The sequence below is a fragment of the Oncorhynchus nerka genome, linkage group LG12 (assembly GCF_034236695.1).
Source record: "Oncorhynchus nerka isolate Pitt River linkage group LG12, Oner_Uvic_2.0, whole genome shotgun sequence".
Taxonomy (NCBI): domain Eukaryota; kingdom Metazoa; phylum Chordata; class Actinopteri; order Salmoniformes; family Salmonidae; genus Oncorhynchus; species Oncorhynchus nerka.
Genome location: NC_088407.1, coordinates 19434527 through 19457263, shown reverse-complemented (window position 1 = coordinate 19457263; position 22737 = coordinate 19434527). Strand labels below are relative to the sequence as shown.

Sequence of the window (22737 nt, the reverse complement as noted above, 5' to 3'; positions counted from 1 at the left end):
GCATGTAAACTTCGGACTTCAACTGTATACCTTAAAAGTCTGTGTACCTTTAAAAGTCTATTTTATCATGTCCAGTGTCAATAATGGCTTCCATTGTTTCTAAGTAGTCATCTGGGCCGGACTTGGACCCCCGCGGCTGGTGGCTGCCTTGCTCAAGGGCACATTGACAGATTTTTCACCTAGTCATATCAGAGATTTGAACCAACAACCTTTTGATGACTAGTCCAACATTCTTAAATGCTAGGCTACCTGCCACCCCCGGAGGAATCATAGAATTCCATCCAGATCAGCAGGATGGATCAGCCACATTATACCAGAAGAGAAAGCAAAACACATGTTTCCCTATTTTTTTTCTAATTGGGCGGGGCCACTCAGGTATAATTATTTTCCCCGTTGAGGCGAGCAGGGAGGGGACACTAAGTAGCCCAGAGTCAACTGTTTTCTCTCTCTCTCTCTCTCTCTCTCTCATGAGCATGCTAGATATTATGGAGGACCAGTGAGCTCGCTCGGGAAAAGCATGCTCACGCAAGAGATGGAACGCCCACTTACAGACAAGAACCTTGAAAATGTTTTTCAATGGAAAACGGACTGAGTATCTTATTTATCAACCATCTTTGATTATATTTCTAAGCAAATATCCCAGCTCTGTTTAGGTGCTTGGCTTTATGCCTGTTTCAACTATACACAATCCTGCACAGTAGGTGGCGGTATGCACCAATAAGTTCGTTGAAGAAAAAATGTACTAATTTAATATGGAGCTTGCCCTCAATGGTACTGCCCATACCCTCACAAAAACAATAAATACAGGGGGTTGTGCTCTTGTTCAACTCTAGGAGGACATACATTTTGAAAGAGGAGTATTTAATATTTTATCCGGATGTAAAGTGAAAGCAGATAACAGACAACACATTCAAAGGTAAGAACATTACTTGAAATAGAAATTCATATAATCAACAGGACAATCCAGAAAGAACATACCATTTTAGAAGTCTATTAAGGTATTCTGATACTCATGCAGAATATGAGTTATTTCCTGAAAAATAAATAAAATGTCTTCCTTTGTACTTGTGGGGAAAAGTAGCTTAAATCCCAGCCACTATAAGAAATGTCAGATGTTTTTGTTCTGTGTTATATCTTCCTATCATGGAATATGATTATTATTTTTATTTTTACAATCCATCAAATTGCAAAGTTCATTGGTACAGTGCACCTCTTATTGTTGTATGTGGATGGATATAATTGCTTTGAAGCAAATTTGTTTGTGGCTGAGCAGTTCTAAACAGCATATTGATAGATTTGTATGGTAATTATATTCTAAATGTTTACAGGCATTTACCAGGAGAGATATTGCCTCATGTTTATCAAAGATGGTGTCATTTCTGAGAAACAGTATGTTGCTTAAACTAACCTAGAGATAATCTGATATGGTCTTAGAAACAAAGGGCATTAAAGGATACAGCCTGTACCTCACAAATGTTTAGAAAAATATTCACTATCTTAAACTGTCACTTCTATTTCTCTCAGTACTCTATTACTAAATTCAACACTACTATGCACTCTGTTCAAAGTGAAAGGTAGCACATATTTATCTGTTTTTATCATCGTCTAGAATGGTTGTGAAAGCACAATGCCTGTTTTATCTTGACGCCTGATGTAATCTCTAGGCTCACGGAGGTATGGCCACTTTGAGCAAAACACTTCATAATTGTGACTTCTGGGAAAGTTAAACAGAGACTGATGAAATCGACAGGACGAGCCAGTGTTTCCAACAGAGAAGACACAACGATATATGGTCATAAATAAATGAACTGCAATGATTCTCAAATGAGCGGCCGTTCATGTGCAAAGGCTTATCATTTCAAAGAATAGAATTATAGACTGTGTAGTGAACCACTTCTGTCTTTCCAGCTCTTTCTCAGTCCTCACCCCTTTACTTTGCCGACCAAGCCGTCATATCTGCTTAGCCCACTAGGGACTTTCTATCATTGTTACTAACCAATATCTACTGTTTGTTTGTGATGTATTTCTGTGATTTTTAGTTAGTCAGTAAATGAATAATTAAGCCAATTTTGTATATTACTGATTCGTTATGAAAACTAGGGTTCGTGCAGATTACCAGGAATTATATGACGTTTGGAATGAAACTAATCAGGTAACAATTTAAATAATTAGAAGACTGATAAGATACGAAAGTATCTGAAGAGTCGATTCGGGAAATAGAGACTTTTTTTATCGTGGTGCCCCGACTTCCTAGTTAATTAATGTTTACATGATTAGTTTAATCACATAATAATAATTACACTGATAATTGATTTTATAAAATAACAGTCTTTACATTTAATGATAGTCACAGACACGACACTCTTAACCGATAGGTTACCTGCCACCCCCAGGAGGAATCACAAAATTCCATCCAGGTCAGCAGGAGAGATGAGCCAATGTATTATATCAGACACAGAAGAGAAAGCAAAACATTCGGCTCCCTAAAATTTTCTGATCGGGCAGGGCCACTCTGGTCTACTTAAAGCCCCTCTGGCGAGCTAAATAGCCCAGAGTCAACTGTTCCCTATCTCGCGTGAGCATGCCAGAGATTATTGAGGAACTGTGAGGTCGCACGAGAGAGGGAACACCCACTTATACAGACAGTATCCTTGACACCATCGCTGATTGTATTTCTGAACAAATATTCCAGCACTGTTTAGGGACTTGTATATCATGGTATTCTAATACTCATTCATGCACAATATGACTACATTTCCATATTTATTTTAAGTAGCTTAAATCCCAGCTATTATAAGAAATGTCAGAAGTTTTTGATCTGTGTTATATCTTCCTATCATGGAATATGCAGTTGTTGTAAAAGTGAAGTGCACCTCTTATTGTTGTATGTGAATGGATATAATTGCTTTCAAGCAAATTTGTTTGTGGCTAAGGAGTTCTAAACGGCCTTTTTGATAGATTTGTATGGTAATTAAATTCAACTTGTTTACAGGCCTTTACCAGGAGTGATATTTCAGGATGTTTGTCAAAGATGGTGTCCTTTCTGAGAAACAGTATGTTGTTAAACCTGTTCTAGAGATCATCAGATATGGTCTTAGAAAACAAGGGCATTAAAGGATCATTTCCCCATAGCTCTTCCAATGTTTATATTCACTACTATATTAACAACATTATGTCTTGTCATAAACCACAAGTCTCAGCACAAGCTAGAACAAGTGCATTTTAATTTAATTGCAAGAATCAGGAGGATTCCACTTTCTGTGCATTTGTCTTTTTATAGTGGACCACAAGGTTGGACATTCGTAGCAAGTGTAGGATGGGGACAGAGCAGGAAGCACCACCAAACATGTTATCATTGATTTTGCATATACAGTGCTGTGAAAAACTATTTGCTTCCTTTCCAATTTCCTCTACTTTTGCATATTTTGATACCAAATGTAACATTAGATAAAGGGAACCTGAGTGAACAAATTACACAATTACATACATATAATCTATTTCATAAACAAACTGTCCAATACCCCTGTGTAAAAAAATGAATTGCCACCTTTTAGCTGCAATGACTCCAACTAAACGCTTCTTGTAGTTGTTGATCATTCTCTCTAGTCGCTGTAGAAGAATTTTGGCCAACTCTTCCATGCATAACTGCTTTAACTCTGCGACATTTGTGGGTTTTCAAGCATGAACTCCTCGTTTCAAGTCCTTTCTCAACATCTCAATTGAGATTAGGTCTAGAACTTTAAATGTGTCGATTTTTAGCCATTTTCACACACTTGAGTGTGTGTTTTGGATCATTGTCTTGCTACATAACACAGCTGCGCTTCAGCTTCAGCTCACAGACGGATGGTCTGACATTTTTCTGTAGAATTCTCTGATACAGAGCAGAATTCATGGTTCCTTCCATTACAGCAAGTTGTCCAGGTCCTGAGGTGGCAAAGCATCCCCAAACTTTCACACTAACACCACGTTTGACCGTTTCTATGAGGTTTTTACTGTGGAATGCAGACAAATTACAAAATAATTGTTGAGCTTCTTATTCATCAACTTCTAATTTATAATTTGAATTATTGTACTGAACACACATATTTCACATTTTAATTATTTACCAAGGACACCATACTGTATTCTAGCTAAATCCAAAGATGGGGAATACACAGAGTGTCCTTGAGAAGAAAGGATACACTATCCTGAGGAAGGTAGAGAATGGTGTCATTGCTACTGACAAAAATGGGGACCAGTTTGTCATTAAAGAGATCAAACGGAATGAGGTAAGTGGGCACCATTTGGTTTTCTTTGAGAGTAACGCTTTTAAATAAGGTATGTTTTTTATGTGACTATAGATCATTTATAAGGAATTTGGCACTTGTCTGCTTTTGCTCTGTAAATTCCAACATACTGTAGGCCACCACATGTGAGTCTCTTTTTGTACTTAATTTACTTGTTTCATTCAATTGTTTTACTGTAAAGTGTGTTGCAATTTTAAATCAACGTTAAATCTTAAAAGACTAAGCTTAACAAGTAGTATAAATGATTGGCGACAAGCGCAGGAATACGTAATAGGGTTTTTTAAGACTCCGCCCAAAATACAAAATGCCATGAAAAGGCACGGGGACGAAGCACAAAACAAACACGTATACAAAAACACAGGGATGTAACCCAAACAAAAGAGCGAGGGTAAACCTCTGATAAGTACACGGGACAAGACCCGTAAACAAGAGCACAATACACGCAGGGCAGAAGCCGCAACAACAAAGCAGGACCAACGGACATGGGAACAATAACCAACAAGACAATGGTGAACAGAGGACACAAACTCAGCAAAAAAATAAACGTCCCCAAAACATTGCCATGTCCGTACTGTGAGATGCCTAAGACAGCACTACAGGGAGACAGGATGGACAGCTGATCGTCCTCACAGTGGCAGGCCACGTGTAACAACATCTGCACAGGATCGGTACATGCAAACATCACACCTGCGGGACAGGTACGGGATGGCAACAACAGCTGCCCGAGTTACACCAGGAATGCACAATCCCTCCATCAGTGCTCAGACTGTTCTCAATAGGCTGAGAGGCTGGAGTGAGGGCTTGTAGCCTGTTGTAAGGCAGGTCCTCACCAGACATCACGGGAACAACATCGCCTATGGGCACAAACCCACCGTCGCTGGACCAGACAGGACTGGCAAAAAGTGCTCTTCACTGACGAGTTGAGGTTTTGTCTCACCAGGGGTGATGGTCGGATTTGCGTTTATCGTCGAAGGAATGAACGTTACACCGAGGCCTGTACTCTGGAGCGGGATCGATTTGGAGGTGGAGGGTCCATCAAGGTCTGGTGCGGTGTGTCACAGCATCATCGGACTGAGCTTGTTGTCATAGCAGGCAATCTCAACGCTGTGAGTTACAGGGAAGACATCCTACTCCCTCATGTGGTACCCTTCCTGCAGGCTCATCCTGACATGACCCTCCAACCTGACAATGCCACCAGCCGTACTGCTCATTCTGTGTGTGATTTCCTGCAAGACAGGAATGTCAGTGTTCTGCCATGGCCAGCGAAGAGCCCGAATCTCAATCCATTGAGCATGTCTGGGACCTGTTGGATCGGAGGGTGAGGGCTAGGGCCATCCCCCCCAGATATGTTCGGGAAATTGCAGGTGCCTTGGTGAAAGAGAGGGATAATATCTAACAGCAAGAACTGGCAAATCTGGTGCAGTCCACGAGGAGGGGATGCACTGCAGTACTTAATGCAGCTGGTGGCCACCCCAGATACTAACTGTTACTTTATGGTTTAAGATGGTAATATATATGGTCTAAGATTGGATCATTTAACTATTTGATTTTAGGACACATTTAGGTATAAAAAAAAATGTTTAAAAAAATGATAAAATATTGAATTGGGCCTTTACTACAATAGCCCATAGAAACGCATTGAGTAACACATTCATCAATGGCAAAAAAAGAGTCAACAAATGTATTAGGAATAAGGTTTAGAAGTGCCTGTCCTATATGTAGGAGATATAAGTAGCTCAGGAAATATATATATACAGATAGATAATATTTTTTTTTTTTTTTTTTACATATACAATATTTAACTCCTTTTTCTGGGTAGGGTCAAACCTAACTCCATACTTCCATTCATGTGAGACCCCGGTCATGTTATTGAGAGTCTCGTCTTTACGTAGAGTGGCAATATTAGTTTTGTAGGCCAAACCGTTCGGACGCTACAAACGTTTTCGTGAGAAGACCCGTTTTCGGGATGTCTCATGGTCTGACAAACACCGTTGTAGCTCGGGCACCAGATGCGGAAGGCCACCTTATGCAGATGTGGTGGATTGAGACGCAGATATCTCTAGTTTAAACTGACAGATTTTGATGAGGATGTTTTTCATTATGTTACTTAGATTGACGCACCGGTGTGTCAATAGACTCCAGAGGTTTAAATACAGTTTGATTTGAAGGAAGACACAGCTATGCTTAATTTAGAAACCTTTATAAAGTAAAGTGTTTGGTTTTGATTTAGTACTGTGTTTTCTTGCTTTAATAGAACTCAGTCATGAACTCCAGTGCTGGAGACATAATCGATGAGGTTGAAACTCTCCTGCAGATAAATCACCCCCATATTTCAAGCCACAAGAACTCTTTCCAAGGTGACTCGTGTTTCCTTTTCAGTTTAGAGAGACAATGTTAGGGGTGGTTTCTCTGACACAGAGTAATCATAATCCTGGACTAAATGTTTTTTTTTATTAATGCATTTTAGTCCAGGACTAGGCTTAATGTCTGTCTGGGAAACCACTCCAATATGTTTGCAAGTAAGCTAGCATGCTATTACAATATGTCCCACAATAATACATTCACACAAACTCTGCATTTTCACAGATGATGAAAGTTACTATGTAGTGATGGACCATTGTGACGGTGGAAATCTTGCACAGAAGATCAAAGAGGGGAACCCATTTTCAGAAGAACAGGTTTCTGATGGAATAACATATTGGTTGTGTTCTAGACTGACTACGCTGCAGATGTCGTATTGCCTCAACCAATGGTTGCATGCCAAGTCATCAACTCTGCAGTTGGGCATCAGATTACTATATCATATATTAGCTGATATATTCACCTATCAAGGTGTTGTGAGATCTGTCAGGCTTCTGCAATGTAGTCAGCCTGGAACAAAGCCATTTCTATTTTTTTACATTATATTTAAAAAAAAATGTTTTAGGCTAAACAAATTATGGACTGCTTTACTTCTCAGATCATAGACTGGTTTGTCAAGATCTGCATGGCCCTGAAGCATGTCCATGGCCTGGGCCTTCTTCACAGAGACCTCAGACCACAGGTACACACTGGTCTGCTAGGTGGTTCTCAACCCTCTCCTCAGGGACCCCCAGATGTTCAATGCTTATGATTTACTCCAAAGATAGCAAACCTAAATTATTTAGTCATCAAATCATCAAGCTGTTGATTAGATTAATCAGGTGTGCTAGTTCCGGGTTACAACAACATTTAAAATTACTCTCCGAGGGGAGGTTTGAGAACCACCATTAAACACCAAAGTCATCAAGGCAAGGTTGGCTACTTTGAAGAATCTCAAATATGAAATATATTTTTTGGTTATTACATGATTCCATGTGTGTTATTTCATAGTTTTGATGTCTTCACTATTATTTTAGAATTTTGAAAATAGTACAAATTAAGTAAAACCCTTGAATGATTAGGTGTGTCCAAACTTTTGACTGGTACTATATATTTTTTGAATATATTTTTTACACATATTTAACCCTTTTTGGGGGGTAGGCAGAAAATTACCTCCATACTTCCTTTCATTTTTTAAAACCGGTACCGGTTACCTTCAGACGAGTCCCATAAAACTACGTTTGTTTTACTCACTGCTTTAGCACACTCCGTCAACCCTGATGTCCTTGCCGTGTCTGAATCCTGGTTTAGGAAGGTCCCCAAAAATTCTGAGATTTCCAAACCCAAGTACAACATTTTCCATCAAGAAAGTACTGCCAAAGGGGGAGGAGTTGCAATCTACTGCAGATTTAACCTGAAAAGTTCTGTCATACTTTCCAGGTCTATACCCAAACAGTTCGAACTTCTAATTAAAAAAATTAATCTCTCTGAAAATAAGTCTCTCACTGTTACCGCCTGCTATCGACCCCCTCCTCTCCCAGCTGTGCCCTGGATACCATTTGTGAATTGATCTCTCCCCATCTAGCCTCAGAGTTTGTTCTTTTAGGAGATCTAAACTGGGATATGCTTAACACCCCGGCAGTCCTACAATCTAAGCTAGATGCCCTCAATCTCACACAAATCATCAAGGAACCCACCAGGTACAACCCCAAATCCGTGAACATGGGCACCCTCCTAGACATTATCTTGACCAACTTGCACTCCAAATACACCTCTGCTGTTTTCAATCAGGATCTCAGCGATCACTGCCTCATTGCCTGTATCCGCTATGGGTCCGCAGTCAAACGACAACCCCTCATCACTGTCAAACACTCCCTAAAACACTTCTGCGAGCAGGCCTTTCTAATCGACCTGGCCCGGGTATCCTGGAAGGATATTGACCTCATCCAGTCAGTCGAGGATGCCTGGTCATTCTTTAAAAGTAATTTCCTCACCATAGATAAGCATGCCCCGTTCAAAGAATGCAGAACTAAGAACAGATATAGCCCTTGGTTAACTCCAGACCTGAATGCCCATGACCAGCACAAAAACATTGAATAGTCCCCGCGATATGCAACTGCTCAGGGAATTCAGGAACCAATACACGCAGTCAGTCGGGAAAGCAAAGGCTAGCTATTTCAAGCAGAAATTTGCATCCTGTAATACTGACACTAAAGTCCATGGAGAACAAGAGAACCTCCTCCCAGCTGCCCACTGCACTGAGGCTAGGTAACATGGTCACCACCGATAAATCCATGATAATCGAAAATTTCAATAAGCATTTCTCAACGGCTGGCCATGCCTTCCTCCTGGCTACTCCAACCCCGGCCAACAGCTCTGCCCCCCTCCCTCCGCAGCTAATCGCCCAAGCCTCCCCCGCTTCTCCTTCACCCAAATCCAGATAGCAGATGTTCTGAAAGAGCTGCAAAACCTGGTCCCGTGCAAATCAGCTGCTCTAGACAATCTGGACCCTCTCTTTCTAAAACTATCTGCCGCCATTGTTGCAACCCCTATTACCAGCCTGTTCAACCTCTCTTTCGTATCGTCCGAGATCCCTAAAGATTGGAAAGCTGCCGCGGTCATCCCCATCTTCAAAGGGGATGACACCCTAGACGCAAACCGTTACAGACCTATTTCCATCCTGCCCTGCCTATCTGAAGTCTTCAAAAGCCAAGTTAATAAACAGATCGCTGACCATTTCGAATCCCACCGTACCTTCTCCCCTGTGCAATCCGGTTTCCGAGCCAGTCATGGGTGCACCTCAGCCACGCTCAAGGTACTAAACGATATGATAACCGCCATCGATAAAAGACTGTACTGTCAGGTCATCGACCTGGCCAAGGCTTTCGACTCTGTCAATCACTGTATTCTTATCAGCAGACTCCTCAATAGCCTTGGTTTTTCTAATGACTGCCTCACCTTGTTCACCAACTACTCGCATACAGAGTTCAGTGTGTCAAAACAGAGGGCATGTTGTCCGGACCTCTGGCAGTTTCTATGGGTGTACCACAGGGTTCAATTCTTGGGCCGACTCTTTTCTCTGTATATATCAATGATGTCGCTCTTGCTGCGGGCGATTCCCTGATCCACCTCTATGCAGACGACACCATTCTGTATACTTATGGCCCTTCCTTGGACACTGTGCTAACTAACCTCCAAACGAGCTTCAATGCCATACAACACTCCTTCCATGGCCTCCAACTGCTCTTAAACGCTAGTAAAACCAAATGCATGCTTTTCAACCGTTCACTGCCCGCACCCGCCTACCCGACTAGCATCACCACCCTGGACGGTTCCGACCTAGAACATGTGGACAACTATAAATACCTAGGTGTCTGGTTAGACTGTAAACTCTCCTTCCAGACTCATATTAAACATTTCCAATCCAAAATCAAATATAGAATCACCTTTCTATTTCGCAAAAAAGCCTCCTTCACTCACGCCGCCAAACTTACTCTCGTAAAACTGACTCTCCTACCGATCCTCGACTTCGGCGATTTCATCTACAAAATAGCTTCCAAAACTGGATGCAGTCTATCACAGTGCCATCCGTTTGGTTACCAAATAACCTTATACCACCCACCACTGTGACCTGTATGCTCTAGTCGGCTGGCCCTCGCTACATATTCGTCGCCTGACCCACTGGCTCCAGGTCATCTATAAGTGTATGCTAGGTAAAGCTCTGCCTTATCTCAGGTCACTGGTCACGATAACAACACCCACTCGTAGCACACGTTCCAGCAGGTATATCTCACTGATCATCCCCAAAGCCACCTTCTCATTTGGCCGCCTTTCCTTCCAGTTCTCTGCTGCCAGTGACTGGAACGAATTGCAAAAATCGCTGAAGATGGAGACTTATTTCTCTCACCAACTTTAAACATCAGCTATCTGAGCAGCTAACCGAAGGCTGCAGCTGTACATAGTCCATCTGTAAATTGCCCACCCAATCTACCTACCTCATCCCCATACTGTTTTTATTTTATTTACTTTTCTCCTCTTTTGCACACCAGTATCTCTACTTGCACATCATCATATGCTCATTTATCACTCCAGTGTTAATCTGCTAAATTGTAATTATTCGCTCCTATGGCCTATTTATTGCCTACCTCCTCATGCCTTTTGCACAGACTGTATACAGACTTTCTTTTTTTATTCTGTGTTATTGGCTTGTTTATTGTTTACTCCATGTGTAACTCTGTTGTTGTCTGTGTCACATTGCTTTGCTTTATCTTGGCCAGGTCGCAGTTGTAAATGAGAACTTGTTCTCAACTAGCATACCTGGTTAAATAAAGGTGAAATAAAACATTTAAAAATTTATAAACGAAGAGCACCATCGTGTTTGTGAGAATCTCCCCTTTTCACAGTGGGGTCATATTAGTTTGTAGCCCAAATGGTTCTGGTTCAAACAGAAGTTGGCACATCAACGGTTCCGACTTCAGATGAGTCCCTTGGGTTTAAATATGTATTTACATGTTTTTGTCATTTTTGAGTTAGTGGCTTCCACGCACCCCAGGGGCCAAATCTGTGGTGGAGCCATATCTATATCTTTCCAAATGTTTTGCTTAGCCACCCACACAACACTAGTATACAAAATATATATATATCATATTTCATTCTTCCATATTAACACAGAAATAATGATAAATTGTGTTTTGTGGTCGGAAGCTAGTTACTTGACAACGTCCTAATGTTTCTTAACGATCAAAACAAGGGTTTACGAATCAAGACTTTTTGACCCCTGTTGGTGCTTTAGAGGGTTATTCTGTACATATTCATCATCTTTTTGAAAAGACTAGGGTTAGAGTTGAATATAGCCTTTATGTGGGAAAATTAACCGTATATTTTATTTGATGTGATATAAATGGTTAATTAGCTGTTTTGCTTTCACTCAACTAAATATATATATTTTTCTTCACTAGAATATATTCCTCACAAAATTTGGGACACTTTGTTTGGGAGATTTTGGAAGAGTCAATGAAAAGTATGGGACCTTCGTTTTTTTATAATAATAAACTGGTGAAAATGGATTTGAATACATAGATGTCACATCCTGTTAAATGATTGTCTGCTAATGAGTACCTCTCCTACCAGTGCTTCCCCATCTGGATCTTCAGACGATGGAATGGTGGGTTATTTAGGCCCAGAGATTCTGACTGGTGGAATTTATGACACTAAAAGGTAAATTCTAAATAAAAACAAAGACACATTTATCAAAGGGGACCTGCAACCCTGTGATGTCATATGTTTGGCAAAAACAAAGATAATATTTCTATAATGAACATTTGCCTCCCATGAGAAATCCCCACGGAGAGTGAAATATCAATGCATTTTCCCTCCTTTGCAGTGATATTTGGTCCTTGGGATGTGTGCTGTACGAGTTGTGTATGCTTCAGAGTGCAGTAAGTAATGCCTCCATCTCCTCATTTGCCTCTTGCTAAAGCAACATGCAGTGTGATAGTAACAGTTCTTTCATAACAGTTCACTGCAGCAAGCACAATCAAGCTCATTCCCAAAATACTGGGGGGTCCTTACCCATCTCTCCCAGAGAGTTTCTCACCTGAGCTCCATCGACTACTGTGTGACATCTTCCAACAAGAACCGACAAGTAGACCTTCAGCTGGTGAAATCCTGGCAAAACCCTTCATTATTAGTTTCCTCACAAAAAAGGTTTGCAATTCATGATGATATGATACAATTGTTTGTTCATTCATCCATAAATTCCGTCCATATTTCCATCCTTCAATCAAATGATCTGTTTGTCTGTCCACCCATTCATCCATCTGTCTAAATTAATTTTCTTACAGAATGAAAAAACTGTGAAGGAGCTCCAGACAAACTTGAACATTCTGAGAACTCTGGCAGACGGCTTGGAGTGTGTGCACCAGGGCACCACCATAGGCAGTCTGACTGGAGGTGTTATTGGGGCAGCTGGAGGAATCACTTCCATAGTAGGCCTCATCCTGGCTCCCTTCACTCTGGGCGCCTCCCTCATCGTTACAGGAGTGGGTGTTGGGGTGGCTGTCGCTGGTGGAGCCACAGCCGGAGTTTCCAACATCACCAACATGGTCAATCAGTCTACCGACCGCAAAGCCATCAACAACATCATCAAGGAGTTCCAGGAGAAGATGAACTTTGTGGTGACATCTCTACAAAACATCGCTGAGGGTTTGGAGACACCGCAGATGAGTGGCTCCTTTACCACAGAAAGAGGCATTTTAAATGCAGAGAAGCTAGCAAATACTGGGGCGAGGGTTGGGAGGGGCCTAGGGAGCATCCCAGAGCTTGTCCGATTGGTCCATGTGGCCTCCATTGGCAAGGTGGCAGCTCAAACTGCTAGGGCAGTGCGTGTTCTAGAGATGGCAACAGGAATATTCTCTGCTTTCTTTGTAGCAGTTGATATCTTCTTCATCGTCATGGATGCAAAAGAGATTCACAACATACGACAGGCGAAGGCTGAGAAACAGTCTAGTGATAGCAGTAAGTTACACTTGATGGACACAGACTCCATGACTAAGCTGAACCCTGAATGTGAAGAACCAAAGGCTGAGGTCAAGTCAGAGGCCATGAAGTTCACCCAGACGATCAGACAGACAGCTGATCAGCTACAGCAGAGCCTGGACGAGCTAAGTGACGTCATCTCATTAATTCCTAAGATAGAGGGCTAACACTTAGACAATTTAAACTATACTCAGTTGTAGTGATTGTAAAATAATCAGAAACAAGAAATAGAGCAGATTGAATCAGTCCTTGATACACAATTTCACTGTAAAACACAGGTGTGGGCGGTGCGACTTTGACACCCAGATAAGCCTTTAGGTTTTAATTGTGAGCAAAATCCCTTTTCTGTTCTTCAATTCTTAGCTATGATAATAAGTAGGTTGTAGAAACATAAGTATACAGTATATCTCAGCTTTAGTACTGAAGCACTTTCCTTTCAGGTTATTACAGTTGACATGATTTGATCTGTACATTATTTTCTCACGTAAAATGATATCAGGTGTATTACACAACTACAAAATTGTCAGTTGTTTCAATCTAATAATAGCCTACATGAAATGGTGATGGTGATTGTATAAAAGTGTAATTGTTGCAAAGAAAGATTTAATCATTTGTATGAAATTATCCTGGGTAAACAACATATATAATACAATCATAATCTATAAATGTCTGCTTACAAAAATAAAAAGGACGTTTTAAACTCAATATACCTTCTGTCTTAATTGAACATATTAAACTGATCATATAGAAAAAAGAAATCTTAACATAGAAACTTGACAAACATCTTTTTTGTCCAACTTCTGCTGTGTCCATGATTGCTACATTTATTATTTATAAAACAGTAAATCAGTTAAACAGAAAATAAAGTTCAAAATATGACCTTGGAAATTCAATTCAACATCACCTAAAAAGTCCTATAAAAAGTCTGAAAACAATGTTAAATGGATGAAAGTATACATTTATTATATAGAGTGAGCTCCAATAGTATTGGGAAAGGGCAACATTTGTTGTCTTTTGGCTTTGTACTCCAGCCCTTTGGACTTGAAATGATACAATGACTATCAGGATAAAGTGCAGACTGACAGCTGTTTTCATTTGAGGGCATTTTCATTCATATCAGGTAAAACGTTTCAAAATTACAGCGCTTTGTGTACATACTCCTCCCATTTCACCTACTGTATACAGTGCATTCGGAAAGTATTGACACCCCTTGACTTTTTCCACATTTTGAAACGTTACAGCCTAATTCTAAAATGGATTAAAATAGTTTTTTCCCCCCACCAAACAATACCCCGTAATGACAAAGCAAAAACATTTTTTATATATATTTTTTATATTTAAAAAACTGAAATACCATACATAAGTATTTACACCCTTTACTCACTACTTTGTTGAAGCACCATTGGCAGTGATTACAGACTCAAGTCTTCTTGGGTATGATTGGCACTCCTGTATTTGGGGAGTTTCTCCCATTCTTCTCTGTAGATCTTCGGAAGATCTGTCAGGTTGGAAAGGGAGTGTCGCTGCACAGTTCTTTTCAGGTGTCTCCAGAGATGTTCGATCGGGTTCAAGTCCGGGCTCTGGCTGGGCACTCAAAGAAATTCCGAGACTTGTCCCAAAGCCACTCCTGCGTTGTCTTGGCTGTGTGCTTAGGGTCGTTGTCCTGTTGGAAGGTGAACCTTTGCCCCAGTCTGGAGTCCTGAGCACTCTAGAGCAGGTTTTCATCAAGGATCTCTCGTGCTTTGCGCCGTTCATATTTTCCTTGATCCTGACTAGTCTCCCAGTCCCTGCCGATTAAAAACATCCCCACAGCATGCTGCTGCCAACACCATGCTTCACCGTAGGGATAGTGCCAGATTTCCTCCAGACGTGAAGCTTGGCATTCAGGCCAAAGAGTTCAGTCTTGGTTTCATCAGACCAGAGAATCTTGTTTCTCATGGTCTGAGAATCTTTAGGTGCCTTTTGGCTAAGTCCTTTTCCCCCGATTGCGCAGTTTGGCCTTGGCGGACAGCTCTAGGAAGAGTCCCGGTGGTTACAAACTTATTCCATTTAAGAATGATAGAGGCCACGGTGTTCTTCGGGACCTTTAATGCTGCAGACATTTTTTAGTACCCTTCCCTCGATCTGCAAAATCCTCTCTCAGAGCTCTATGGACAATTCCGTCAACCTCATAGCTTGGTTTTTGCTCTGACATGCATTGTCAACTGTGGGACCTTATATAGACAGGTGTGTGCCTTTTTCCAAATCATGTCCAATTAATTGAATTTACCACAGGTGGACTCCAATCAAGTCATCTCAGCAATGATGAAACAGGATGCCCATGAGCTTAATTTCCAGTCTCATAGCAAAGGGTCTGAATACTTAAGAAAATAATGTATGGTTGATTTTATTATCTACAGATAATTTCTAAAAAACTTTTTTCACTTTATCATTATTGGGTATTGTGTGTGGATTGACGAGACAATTTCTTCATTTAATCTATTTTAGAATAAGACTGTAATGTAGCAAAATGTGGAAAAAGTCAAGGGGTCTGAATACTTTCCTAATGCACTGTACATTCCTTTCTCAGCGTCAACAAAACTGGGATCTGTTTGAATAGACAAAAATTAACATCTTTCTATGAGTCAAAAACACATGGCATGCTAGGTCCATCCTGGAGGCATAGTGGGCTAATTCCATGGATAGAGAACAGAAGATCATAGATTTGAATCTCACTAAAGCGATGCCACAATAAAAAATACATGTGTTTGCATGATTAATATCAATGAAAATGCTTATCCATGTGTCATATCTGTTTTTGGAGTTCAAAACAGTCAACCCAAACTAAGCTAGCAGTGTTAATCAAACTATTTTTGGAAACATATTGTTAGAATGAAATTGAACTAACTACCAATAACCTGTCATTTCCATTCTCAGAGGTTAATAAAACCTCCCAGGAAAACTTTCAGGGAACCATTGTAAATGTTCTCAGAATCTCCATACAACCTAAAAACGTATGTTTCCAGAACAGGCAACATATTCACGTTCAGTTTTAACATTCCGGAAACTAATGGCTTCTTTCCCAGCTCCAATGGGAAACAAAAAACTTAAATGTGTTAGCTGGGCAATTACCTATTGATAATATGATATTATATAACAAGGAAAGCATTTAGGAAGACATTGAGAGTACAGTATATTCAGTGTCAATCTTACCATCTTGTTGACAAAGAGGACCACAATGGAAATACACCTTTGGGCTTTGTGTTTAATCGTTTATTTTTACATTTTATTTAACCTTTATTTAACTAGGCAAGTCAGTTAAGAACAAATTCCGTCATTCTACAATGACTGCCTACCCCAGGCCAAACCCGGATGACGCTGGGCCAATTGCGGACCGCCTGCAAATCCCTACAAATCACGGCCGGATGTGACACAGCCTGAATTGGAACCAGGGACTGTAGCACTGAGATGCAGTGCCTTAGAACGCTTCGCCACTTGGGAGCCCTTGATTTAAAGGGGCAATTAGCAGTTGAAACATTAACAAAATGGTAAAAAGCTGAGGGATGGGGCTGGAGAAATGTAGTCTCACTCAAACTCATAGACAGAGTTATGGATGCAAGGACCGACTATCCACAATATAAAATGTATAGTTTTAACCATGTTTTAAGGCTATGCAGTGTTTGTTTACAAACATTGGACTAAAGCAAGCTTATGTTTTGAGTTCTGATCAGGTACTGTACGACTGTTGAACTAAGCTCATGACGCATTCAAAAGTTATATTATTCAAGAATCAACGGGTAAATACTGTATCATTCATTTATTAATTTAAGTTAAAAAATGAATATAGCAACTGCAGATTCCCTTTTAATGTATGTGATGTTTTCTCCCTCCATTTTAAATGATCAATTCAAACATTTTTTTGTTGAATTAATCAGAGTCCTTACCTGTGATTGTATTTCTCTTCATTGTAATTTTACCTCTGAGCAGGAGGTGGGTTCAGTTCGCATGAACGTTTGTTGCGTTGTCGAACTACACTACTGGTCAGTAGACACCCTTTGCCTTCATGACAGCTTTGCACACTCTTAGCATTTTCTCAACAAGCTTCATGAGGTAGTGTCATGGAAATTTCCTCTATTTACCAAATCATGAGAGCAAACCACACACAAGTCAGAGTTAGTTATCACAAAGTCCATTTTTAATTATATGAGCTCTATCACAACCCTGTGAATCTCAGATCAATTCAGTGTCTATCAATGAATTCTCTGAGAATTTTGGCCATGCTTTTTCTGTTCTGCCCACAAATTTTCTATAGGATTGATGTCAGGGCTTTGTGGTGGCCACTCCAAATCCTTGACTTTTGTTGTCCTTGAGCCATTTTGCCACAACTTTGAAAGTATGCTTGGGGTCATTGTCATTTGGAAGACCCATTAGCAACCAAGCTTTAACTTCCTCACTGATGTCTTGAGATTTTGCTTCAATATATCCACATAATTTTCCTACCTCATGATGCCATCTATTTTGTGAAGTGCATCAGGCCCTCCTGCAGCACAGCACCCTCACAACATGATGCTGCCACCCCCGTGCTTCACCGTTGGGATGGTGTTCTTCGGCTTGGAAGCCTCCCCCTTTTTCCTCCAAACATAACGATGGTCAATTATGGCCAAACAGTTATATTTTTGTTTCATCAGACCAGAGGACATTTTGCCAAAAAGTAAGATCTTTGTCCCCATGTGCAGTTGCAAACTGTAGTCTGGCTTTTTATGGTGGTTTTGGAGCAGTTGCTTCTTCCTTTCTGAGCTGCCTTTCAGGTTATGTCGATATAGGACTGGTTTTACTGTGGATATATATACTTTAGTACCTGTTTCCTCCAGCATCTTCACAATGTCCTTTGATGTGGTTCTGTTATTGATTTGCACTTTTTGCACCAAAGTACACTAATCTCTAGGAGACAGAACTCGTCTCCTTCCTGAGCGATATGACAGCTGCGTGGTCCCATGGTGTTTACTATAGCCCTAGGACCATGCCTCAGGAATACCTGGCCTGATGACTCATTGCTGTTCCCAGTCCACCTGGCCGTGCTGCTGCTCCAGTTTCAACTGTTCTGCCTGCGGCTATGGAACCCTGACCTGTTCACCGGACGGGCTACCTGTCCCAGACCTTTTGTTATCAACTCTCTTGAGACAGCAGGAGCGGTAGAGATACTCTGAATGATCAGCTATGAAAAGCCAATTGACATTTACTCCTGATGTCGCATCCGCACTTCGGTCTGCACTTCGGTCTGCAGGTAGTATAACTTTTCATTTCATTACATTTCATTATAGTACAACGGTTTGATTTGTCTAATCTTAGCAATTTCTTCTTAGCTAGCTACATAGCCGTCTTTGTATCAAAGATAATTGCGTAATTATCGTATTCCGTCGTCCTAACGTATCTGCCCAGCAGCTAGCCAGCTAGCTAACGCCCACCGTCTACATAGCTAGCTACATAGCCGTCTCTGTATCAAAGATAATTGTGTAGATAATTGTGTAGTCTAGAGCGATTTTCTAGGTTACCTAGCCAGCTATTGTCGTTCTTTTAACGCAACGTAACGTAATCAACACTGCTAGCTAGCCAGCTAGCCCCTGAATCAACAACGCAGCCACTGCCAGCTAGCCTACAAAGTCAACAACGCAGCCACTGCCAGCTAGCCTACTTCAGCAGTACTGTATCATTTTTTATCATTTTAGTCAATAAGAATAGCAGCACTGTAGAAACTATTACCCTCAACTGAACGACTTGATTAGTGTAGTGTTAGCTAGCTACATAGTTGTCTTTGCTGTCTTCGTATCCAAGATAATTGTGTAGTTTAGAGTGTGTAGTTTTTAGAGTGATTATCTTAATTTACCGAGGTTAGCTAGCCAGCTATTTGTCGTCCTTAACGTAGGAGACACTGCTAGCTAGCCAACAGCTAGCCAACGTCTACCGATTAGAACTCAACAACCCGGTCGCATTCCGCCTCGCTCCACAGGTAGTATCACATTTTCATTTCATTTCATTACAGTACAACGGTTTGATTTGTTTGATCGTAGCTAGCTACATAGCTAGCTACATAGCCGTCTCTGTATCAAAGATAATTGTGTAGTCTAGAGCGATTTTCTAGGTTACCTAGCCAGCTATTGTCGTTCTTTTAACGCAACGTAACGTAATCAACACTGCTAGCTAGCCAGCTAGCCCCCAAATCAACAACGCAGCCCCTGCCAGCTAGCCTACAAAGTCAACAACGCAGCCACTGCCAGCTAGCCTACTTCAGCAGTACTGTATCATTTTTAATCATTTTAGTCAATAAGATTCTTGCTACGTAAGCTCAACTTTCTGAACATTCGAGACGTGTAGTCCACTTGTCATTCCAATCTCCTTTGCATTAGCGTAGCCTCTTCTGTAGCCTGTCAACTATGTGTCTGTCTATCCCTGTTCTCTCCTCTCTGCACAGACCATACAAACGCTCCACACCGCGTGGCCGCGCCACCCTAATCTGGTGGTCCCAGCGCGCACGACCCACGTGGAGTTCCAGGTCTCCGGTAGCCTCTGGAACTGCCGATCTGCGGCCAACAAGGCAGAGTTCATCTCAGCCTATGCCTACCTCCAGTCCCTCGACTTCTTGGCACTGACGGAAACATGGATCACACAGATAACACTGCTACTCCTACTGCTCTCTCTTCGTCCGCCCACGTGTTCTCGCACACCCCGAGAGCTTCTGGTCAGCGGGGTGGTGGCACCGGGATCCTCATCTCTCCCAAGTGGTCATTCTCTCTTTCTCCCCTTACCCATCTGTCTATCGCCTCCTTTGAATTCCATGCTGTCACAGTTACCAGCCCTTTCAAGCTTAACATCCTTATCATTTATCGCCCTCCAGGTTCCCTCGGAGAGCTCATCAATGAGCTTGATGCCTTGATAAGCTCCTTTCCTGAGGACGGCTCACCTCTCACAGTTCTGGGCGACTTTAACCTCCCCACGTCTACCTTTGACTCATTCCTCTCTGCCTCCTTCTTTCCACTCCTCTCCTCTTTTGACCTCTCCCTCTCACCTTCCCCCCTACTCACAAGGCAGGCAATACGCTCGACCTCATCTTTACTAGATGCTGTTTTTCCACTAACCTGATTGCAACTCCCCTCCAAGTCTCCGACCACTACCTTGTATCCTTTTCCTTCTCGCTCTCATCCAACACTTCCCACACAGCCCCTACTCGGATCGTATCGCGCCGTCCCAACCTTCGCTCTCTCTCCCCCGCTACTCTCTCCTCTTCCATCCTATCATCTCTTCCCTCTGCTCAAACCTATCTCCTGATTCTGCCTCCTCAACCCTCCTCTCCTCCCTTTCTGCATCCTTTGACTCTCTATGTCCCCTATCCTCCAGGCCGGCTCGGTCCTCCCTCCCGCTCCGTGGCTCGACGACTCATTGCGAGCTCACAGAACAGGGCTCCGGGCAGCCGAGCGGAAATGGAGGAAAACTTCGCCTCCCTGCGGACCTGGCATCCTTTCACTCCCTCCTCTCTACATTTTCCTCTTCTGTCGCTGCTGCTAAAGCCACTTTCTACCACTCTAAATTCCAAGCATCTGCCTCTAACCCTAGGAAGCTCTTTGCCACCTTCTCCTCCCTCCTGAATCCCCCTCCCCTCCCCCTCCTCCCTCTCTGCAGATGACTTCGTCAACCATTTTGAAAAGAAGGTCGACGACATCCGATCCTCGTTTGCTAAGTCAAACGACACCGCTGGTTCTGCTCACACTGCCCCACCCTGTGCTCTGACCTCTTTCCCCCCTCTCTCTCCAGATGAAATCTCGCGTCTTGTGACGGCCGGCCGCCCAACAACCTGCCCGCTTGACCCTATCCCCTCCTCTCTTCTCCAGACCATTTCCGGTGACCTTCTCCCTTACCTCACCTCGCTCATCAACTCATCCCTGACCGCTGGCTACGTCCCTTCCGTCTTCAAGAGAGCGAGAGTTGCACCCCTTCTGAAAAAACCTACACTCGATCCCTCCGATGTCAACAACTACAGACCAGTATCCCTTCTTTCTTTTCTCTCCAAAACCCTTGAACGTGCCGTCCTTGGCCAGCTCTCCCGCTATCTCTCTCAGAATGACCTTCTTGATCCAAATCAGTCAGGTTTCAAGACTAGTCATTCAACTGAGACTGCTCTTCTCTGTATCACGGAGGCGCTCCGCACTGCTAAAGCTAACTCTCTCTCCTCTGCTCTCATCCTTCTAGACCTATCGGCTGCCTTCGATACTGTGAACCATCAGATCCTCCTCTCCACCCTCTCCGAGTTGGGCATCTCCGGCGCGGCCCACGCTTGGATTGCGTCCTACCTGACAGGTCGCTCCTACCAGGTGGCGTGGCGAGAATCTGTCTCCTCACCACGTGCTCTCACCACTGGTGTCCCCCAGGGCTCTGTTCTAGGCCCTCTCCTATTCTCGCTATACACCAAGTCACTTGGCTCTGTCATAACCTCACATGGTCTCTCCTATCATTGCTATGCAGACGACACACAATTAATCTTCTCCTTTCCCCCTTCTGATGACCAGGTGGCGAATCGCATCTCTGCATGTCTGGCAGACATATCAGTGTGGATGACGGATCACCACCTCAAGCTGAACCTCGGCAAGACGGAGCTGCTCTTCCTCCCGGGAAGGACTGCCCGTTCCATGATCTCGCCATCATGGTTGACAACTCCACTGTGTCCTCCTCCCAGAGCGCTAAGAACCTTGGCGTGATCCTGGACAACACCCTGTCGTTCTCAACTAACATCAAGGCGGTGGCCCGTTCCTGTAGGTTCATGCTCTACAACATCCGCAGAGTACGACCCTGCCTCACACAGGAAGCGGCGCAGGTCCTAATCCAGGCACTTGTCATCTCCCGTCTGGATTACTGCAACTCGCTGTTGGCTGGGCTCCCTGCCTGTGCCATTAAACCCCTACAACTCATCCAGAACGCTGCAGCCCGTCTGGTGTTCAACCTTCCCAAGTTCTCTCACGTCACCCCGCTCCTCCGCTCTCTCCACTGGCTTCCAGTTGAAGCTCGCATCCGCTACAAGACCATGATGCTTGCCTACGGAGCTGTGAGGGGAACGGCACCTCAGTACCTCCAGGCTCTGATCAGGCCCTACACCCAAACAAGGGCACTGCGTTCATCCACCTCTGGCCTGCTCGCCTCCCTACCACTGAGGAAGTACAGTTCCCGCTCAGCCCAGTCAAAACTGTTCACTGCTCTGGCCCCCCAATGGTGGAACAAACTCCCTCACGACGCCAGGACAGCGGAGTCAATCACCACCTTCCGGAGACACCTGAAACCCCACCTCTTTAAGGAATACCTAGGATAGGATAAAGTAATCCTTCTCACCCCCCTTAAAAGATTTAGATGCACTATTGTAAAGTGGCTGCTCCACTGGATGTCATAAGGTGAATGCACCAATTTGTAAGTCGCTCTGGATAAGAGCGTCTGCTAAATGACTTAAATGTAATGTAAATGTAATGTGCTGACCTGCTGCACCCTCGACAACCAATGTGATTATTATTATTTTATTTTTATTTTAACCCCTTTTTCTCCCCAATTTCGTGGTATC

General features: G+C 42.7%; 1 protein-coding gene across 1 annotated transcript; it reads left to right on the top strand.

Moving 5' to 3' along the window:
• The first annotated feature begins 828 nt into the window (after window positions 1-828).
• LOC115137918 (probable serine/threonine-protein kinase DDB_G0284251) lies at window positions 829-13868 on the top strand. The gene is made up of 10 exons (XM_029674215.2): window positions 829-916; window positions 4131-4268; window positions 6541-6643; window positions 6873-6964; window positions 7246-7329; window positions 11585-11646; window positions 11757-11843; window positions 12010-12064; window positions 12144-12332; window positions 12470-13868. Exons 2-10 carry the CDS (start codon window positions 4143-4145, stop codon window positions 13328-13330), a joined length of 1659 nt encoding a protein of 552 aa, XP_029530075.2. The 5' UTR covers window positions 829-916; window positions 4131-4142; the 3' UTR covers window positions 13331-13868.
• Window positions 13869-22737: the final 8869 nt, after the last annotated feature.

Bases quoted from the DNA above. Each gene is read 5' to 3' on its own strand.
- LOC115137918 (XM_029674215.2), top strand. From the start codon at position 4,143: ATGGGGAATACACAGAGTGTCCTTGAGAAGAAAGGATACACTATCCTG. The intron at 6,644-6,872 runs GTGACTCGTGTT...GCATTTTCACAG, and splicing joins CCACAAGAACTCTTTCCAAG to ATGATGAAAGTTACTATGTA. The intron at 12,065-12,143 runs GTAAGTAATGCC...CTTTCATAACAG, and splicing joins TGTGTATGCTTCAGAGTGCA to TTCACTGCAGCAAGCACAAT.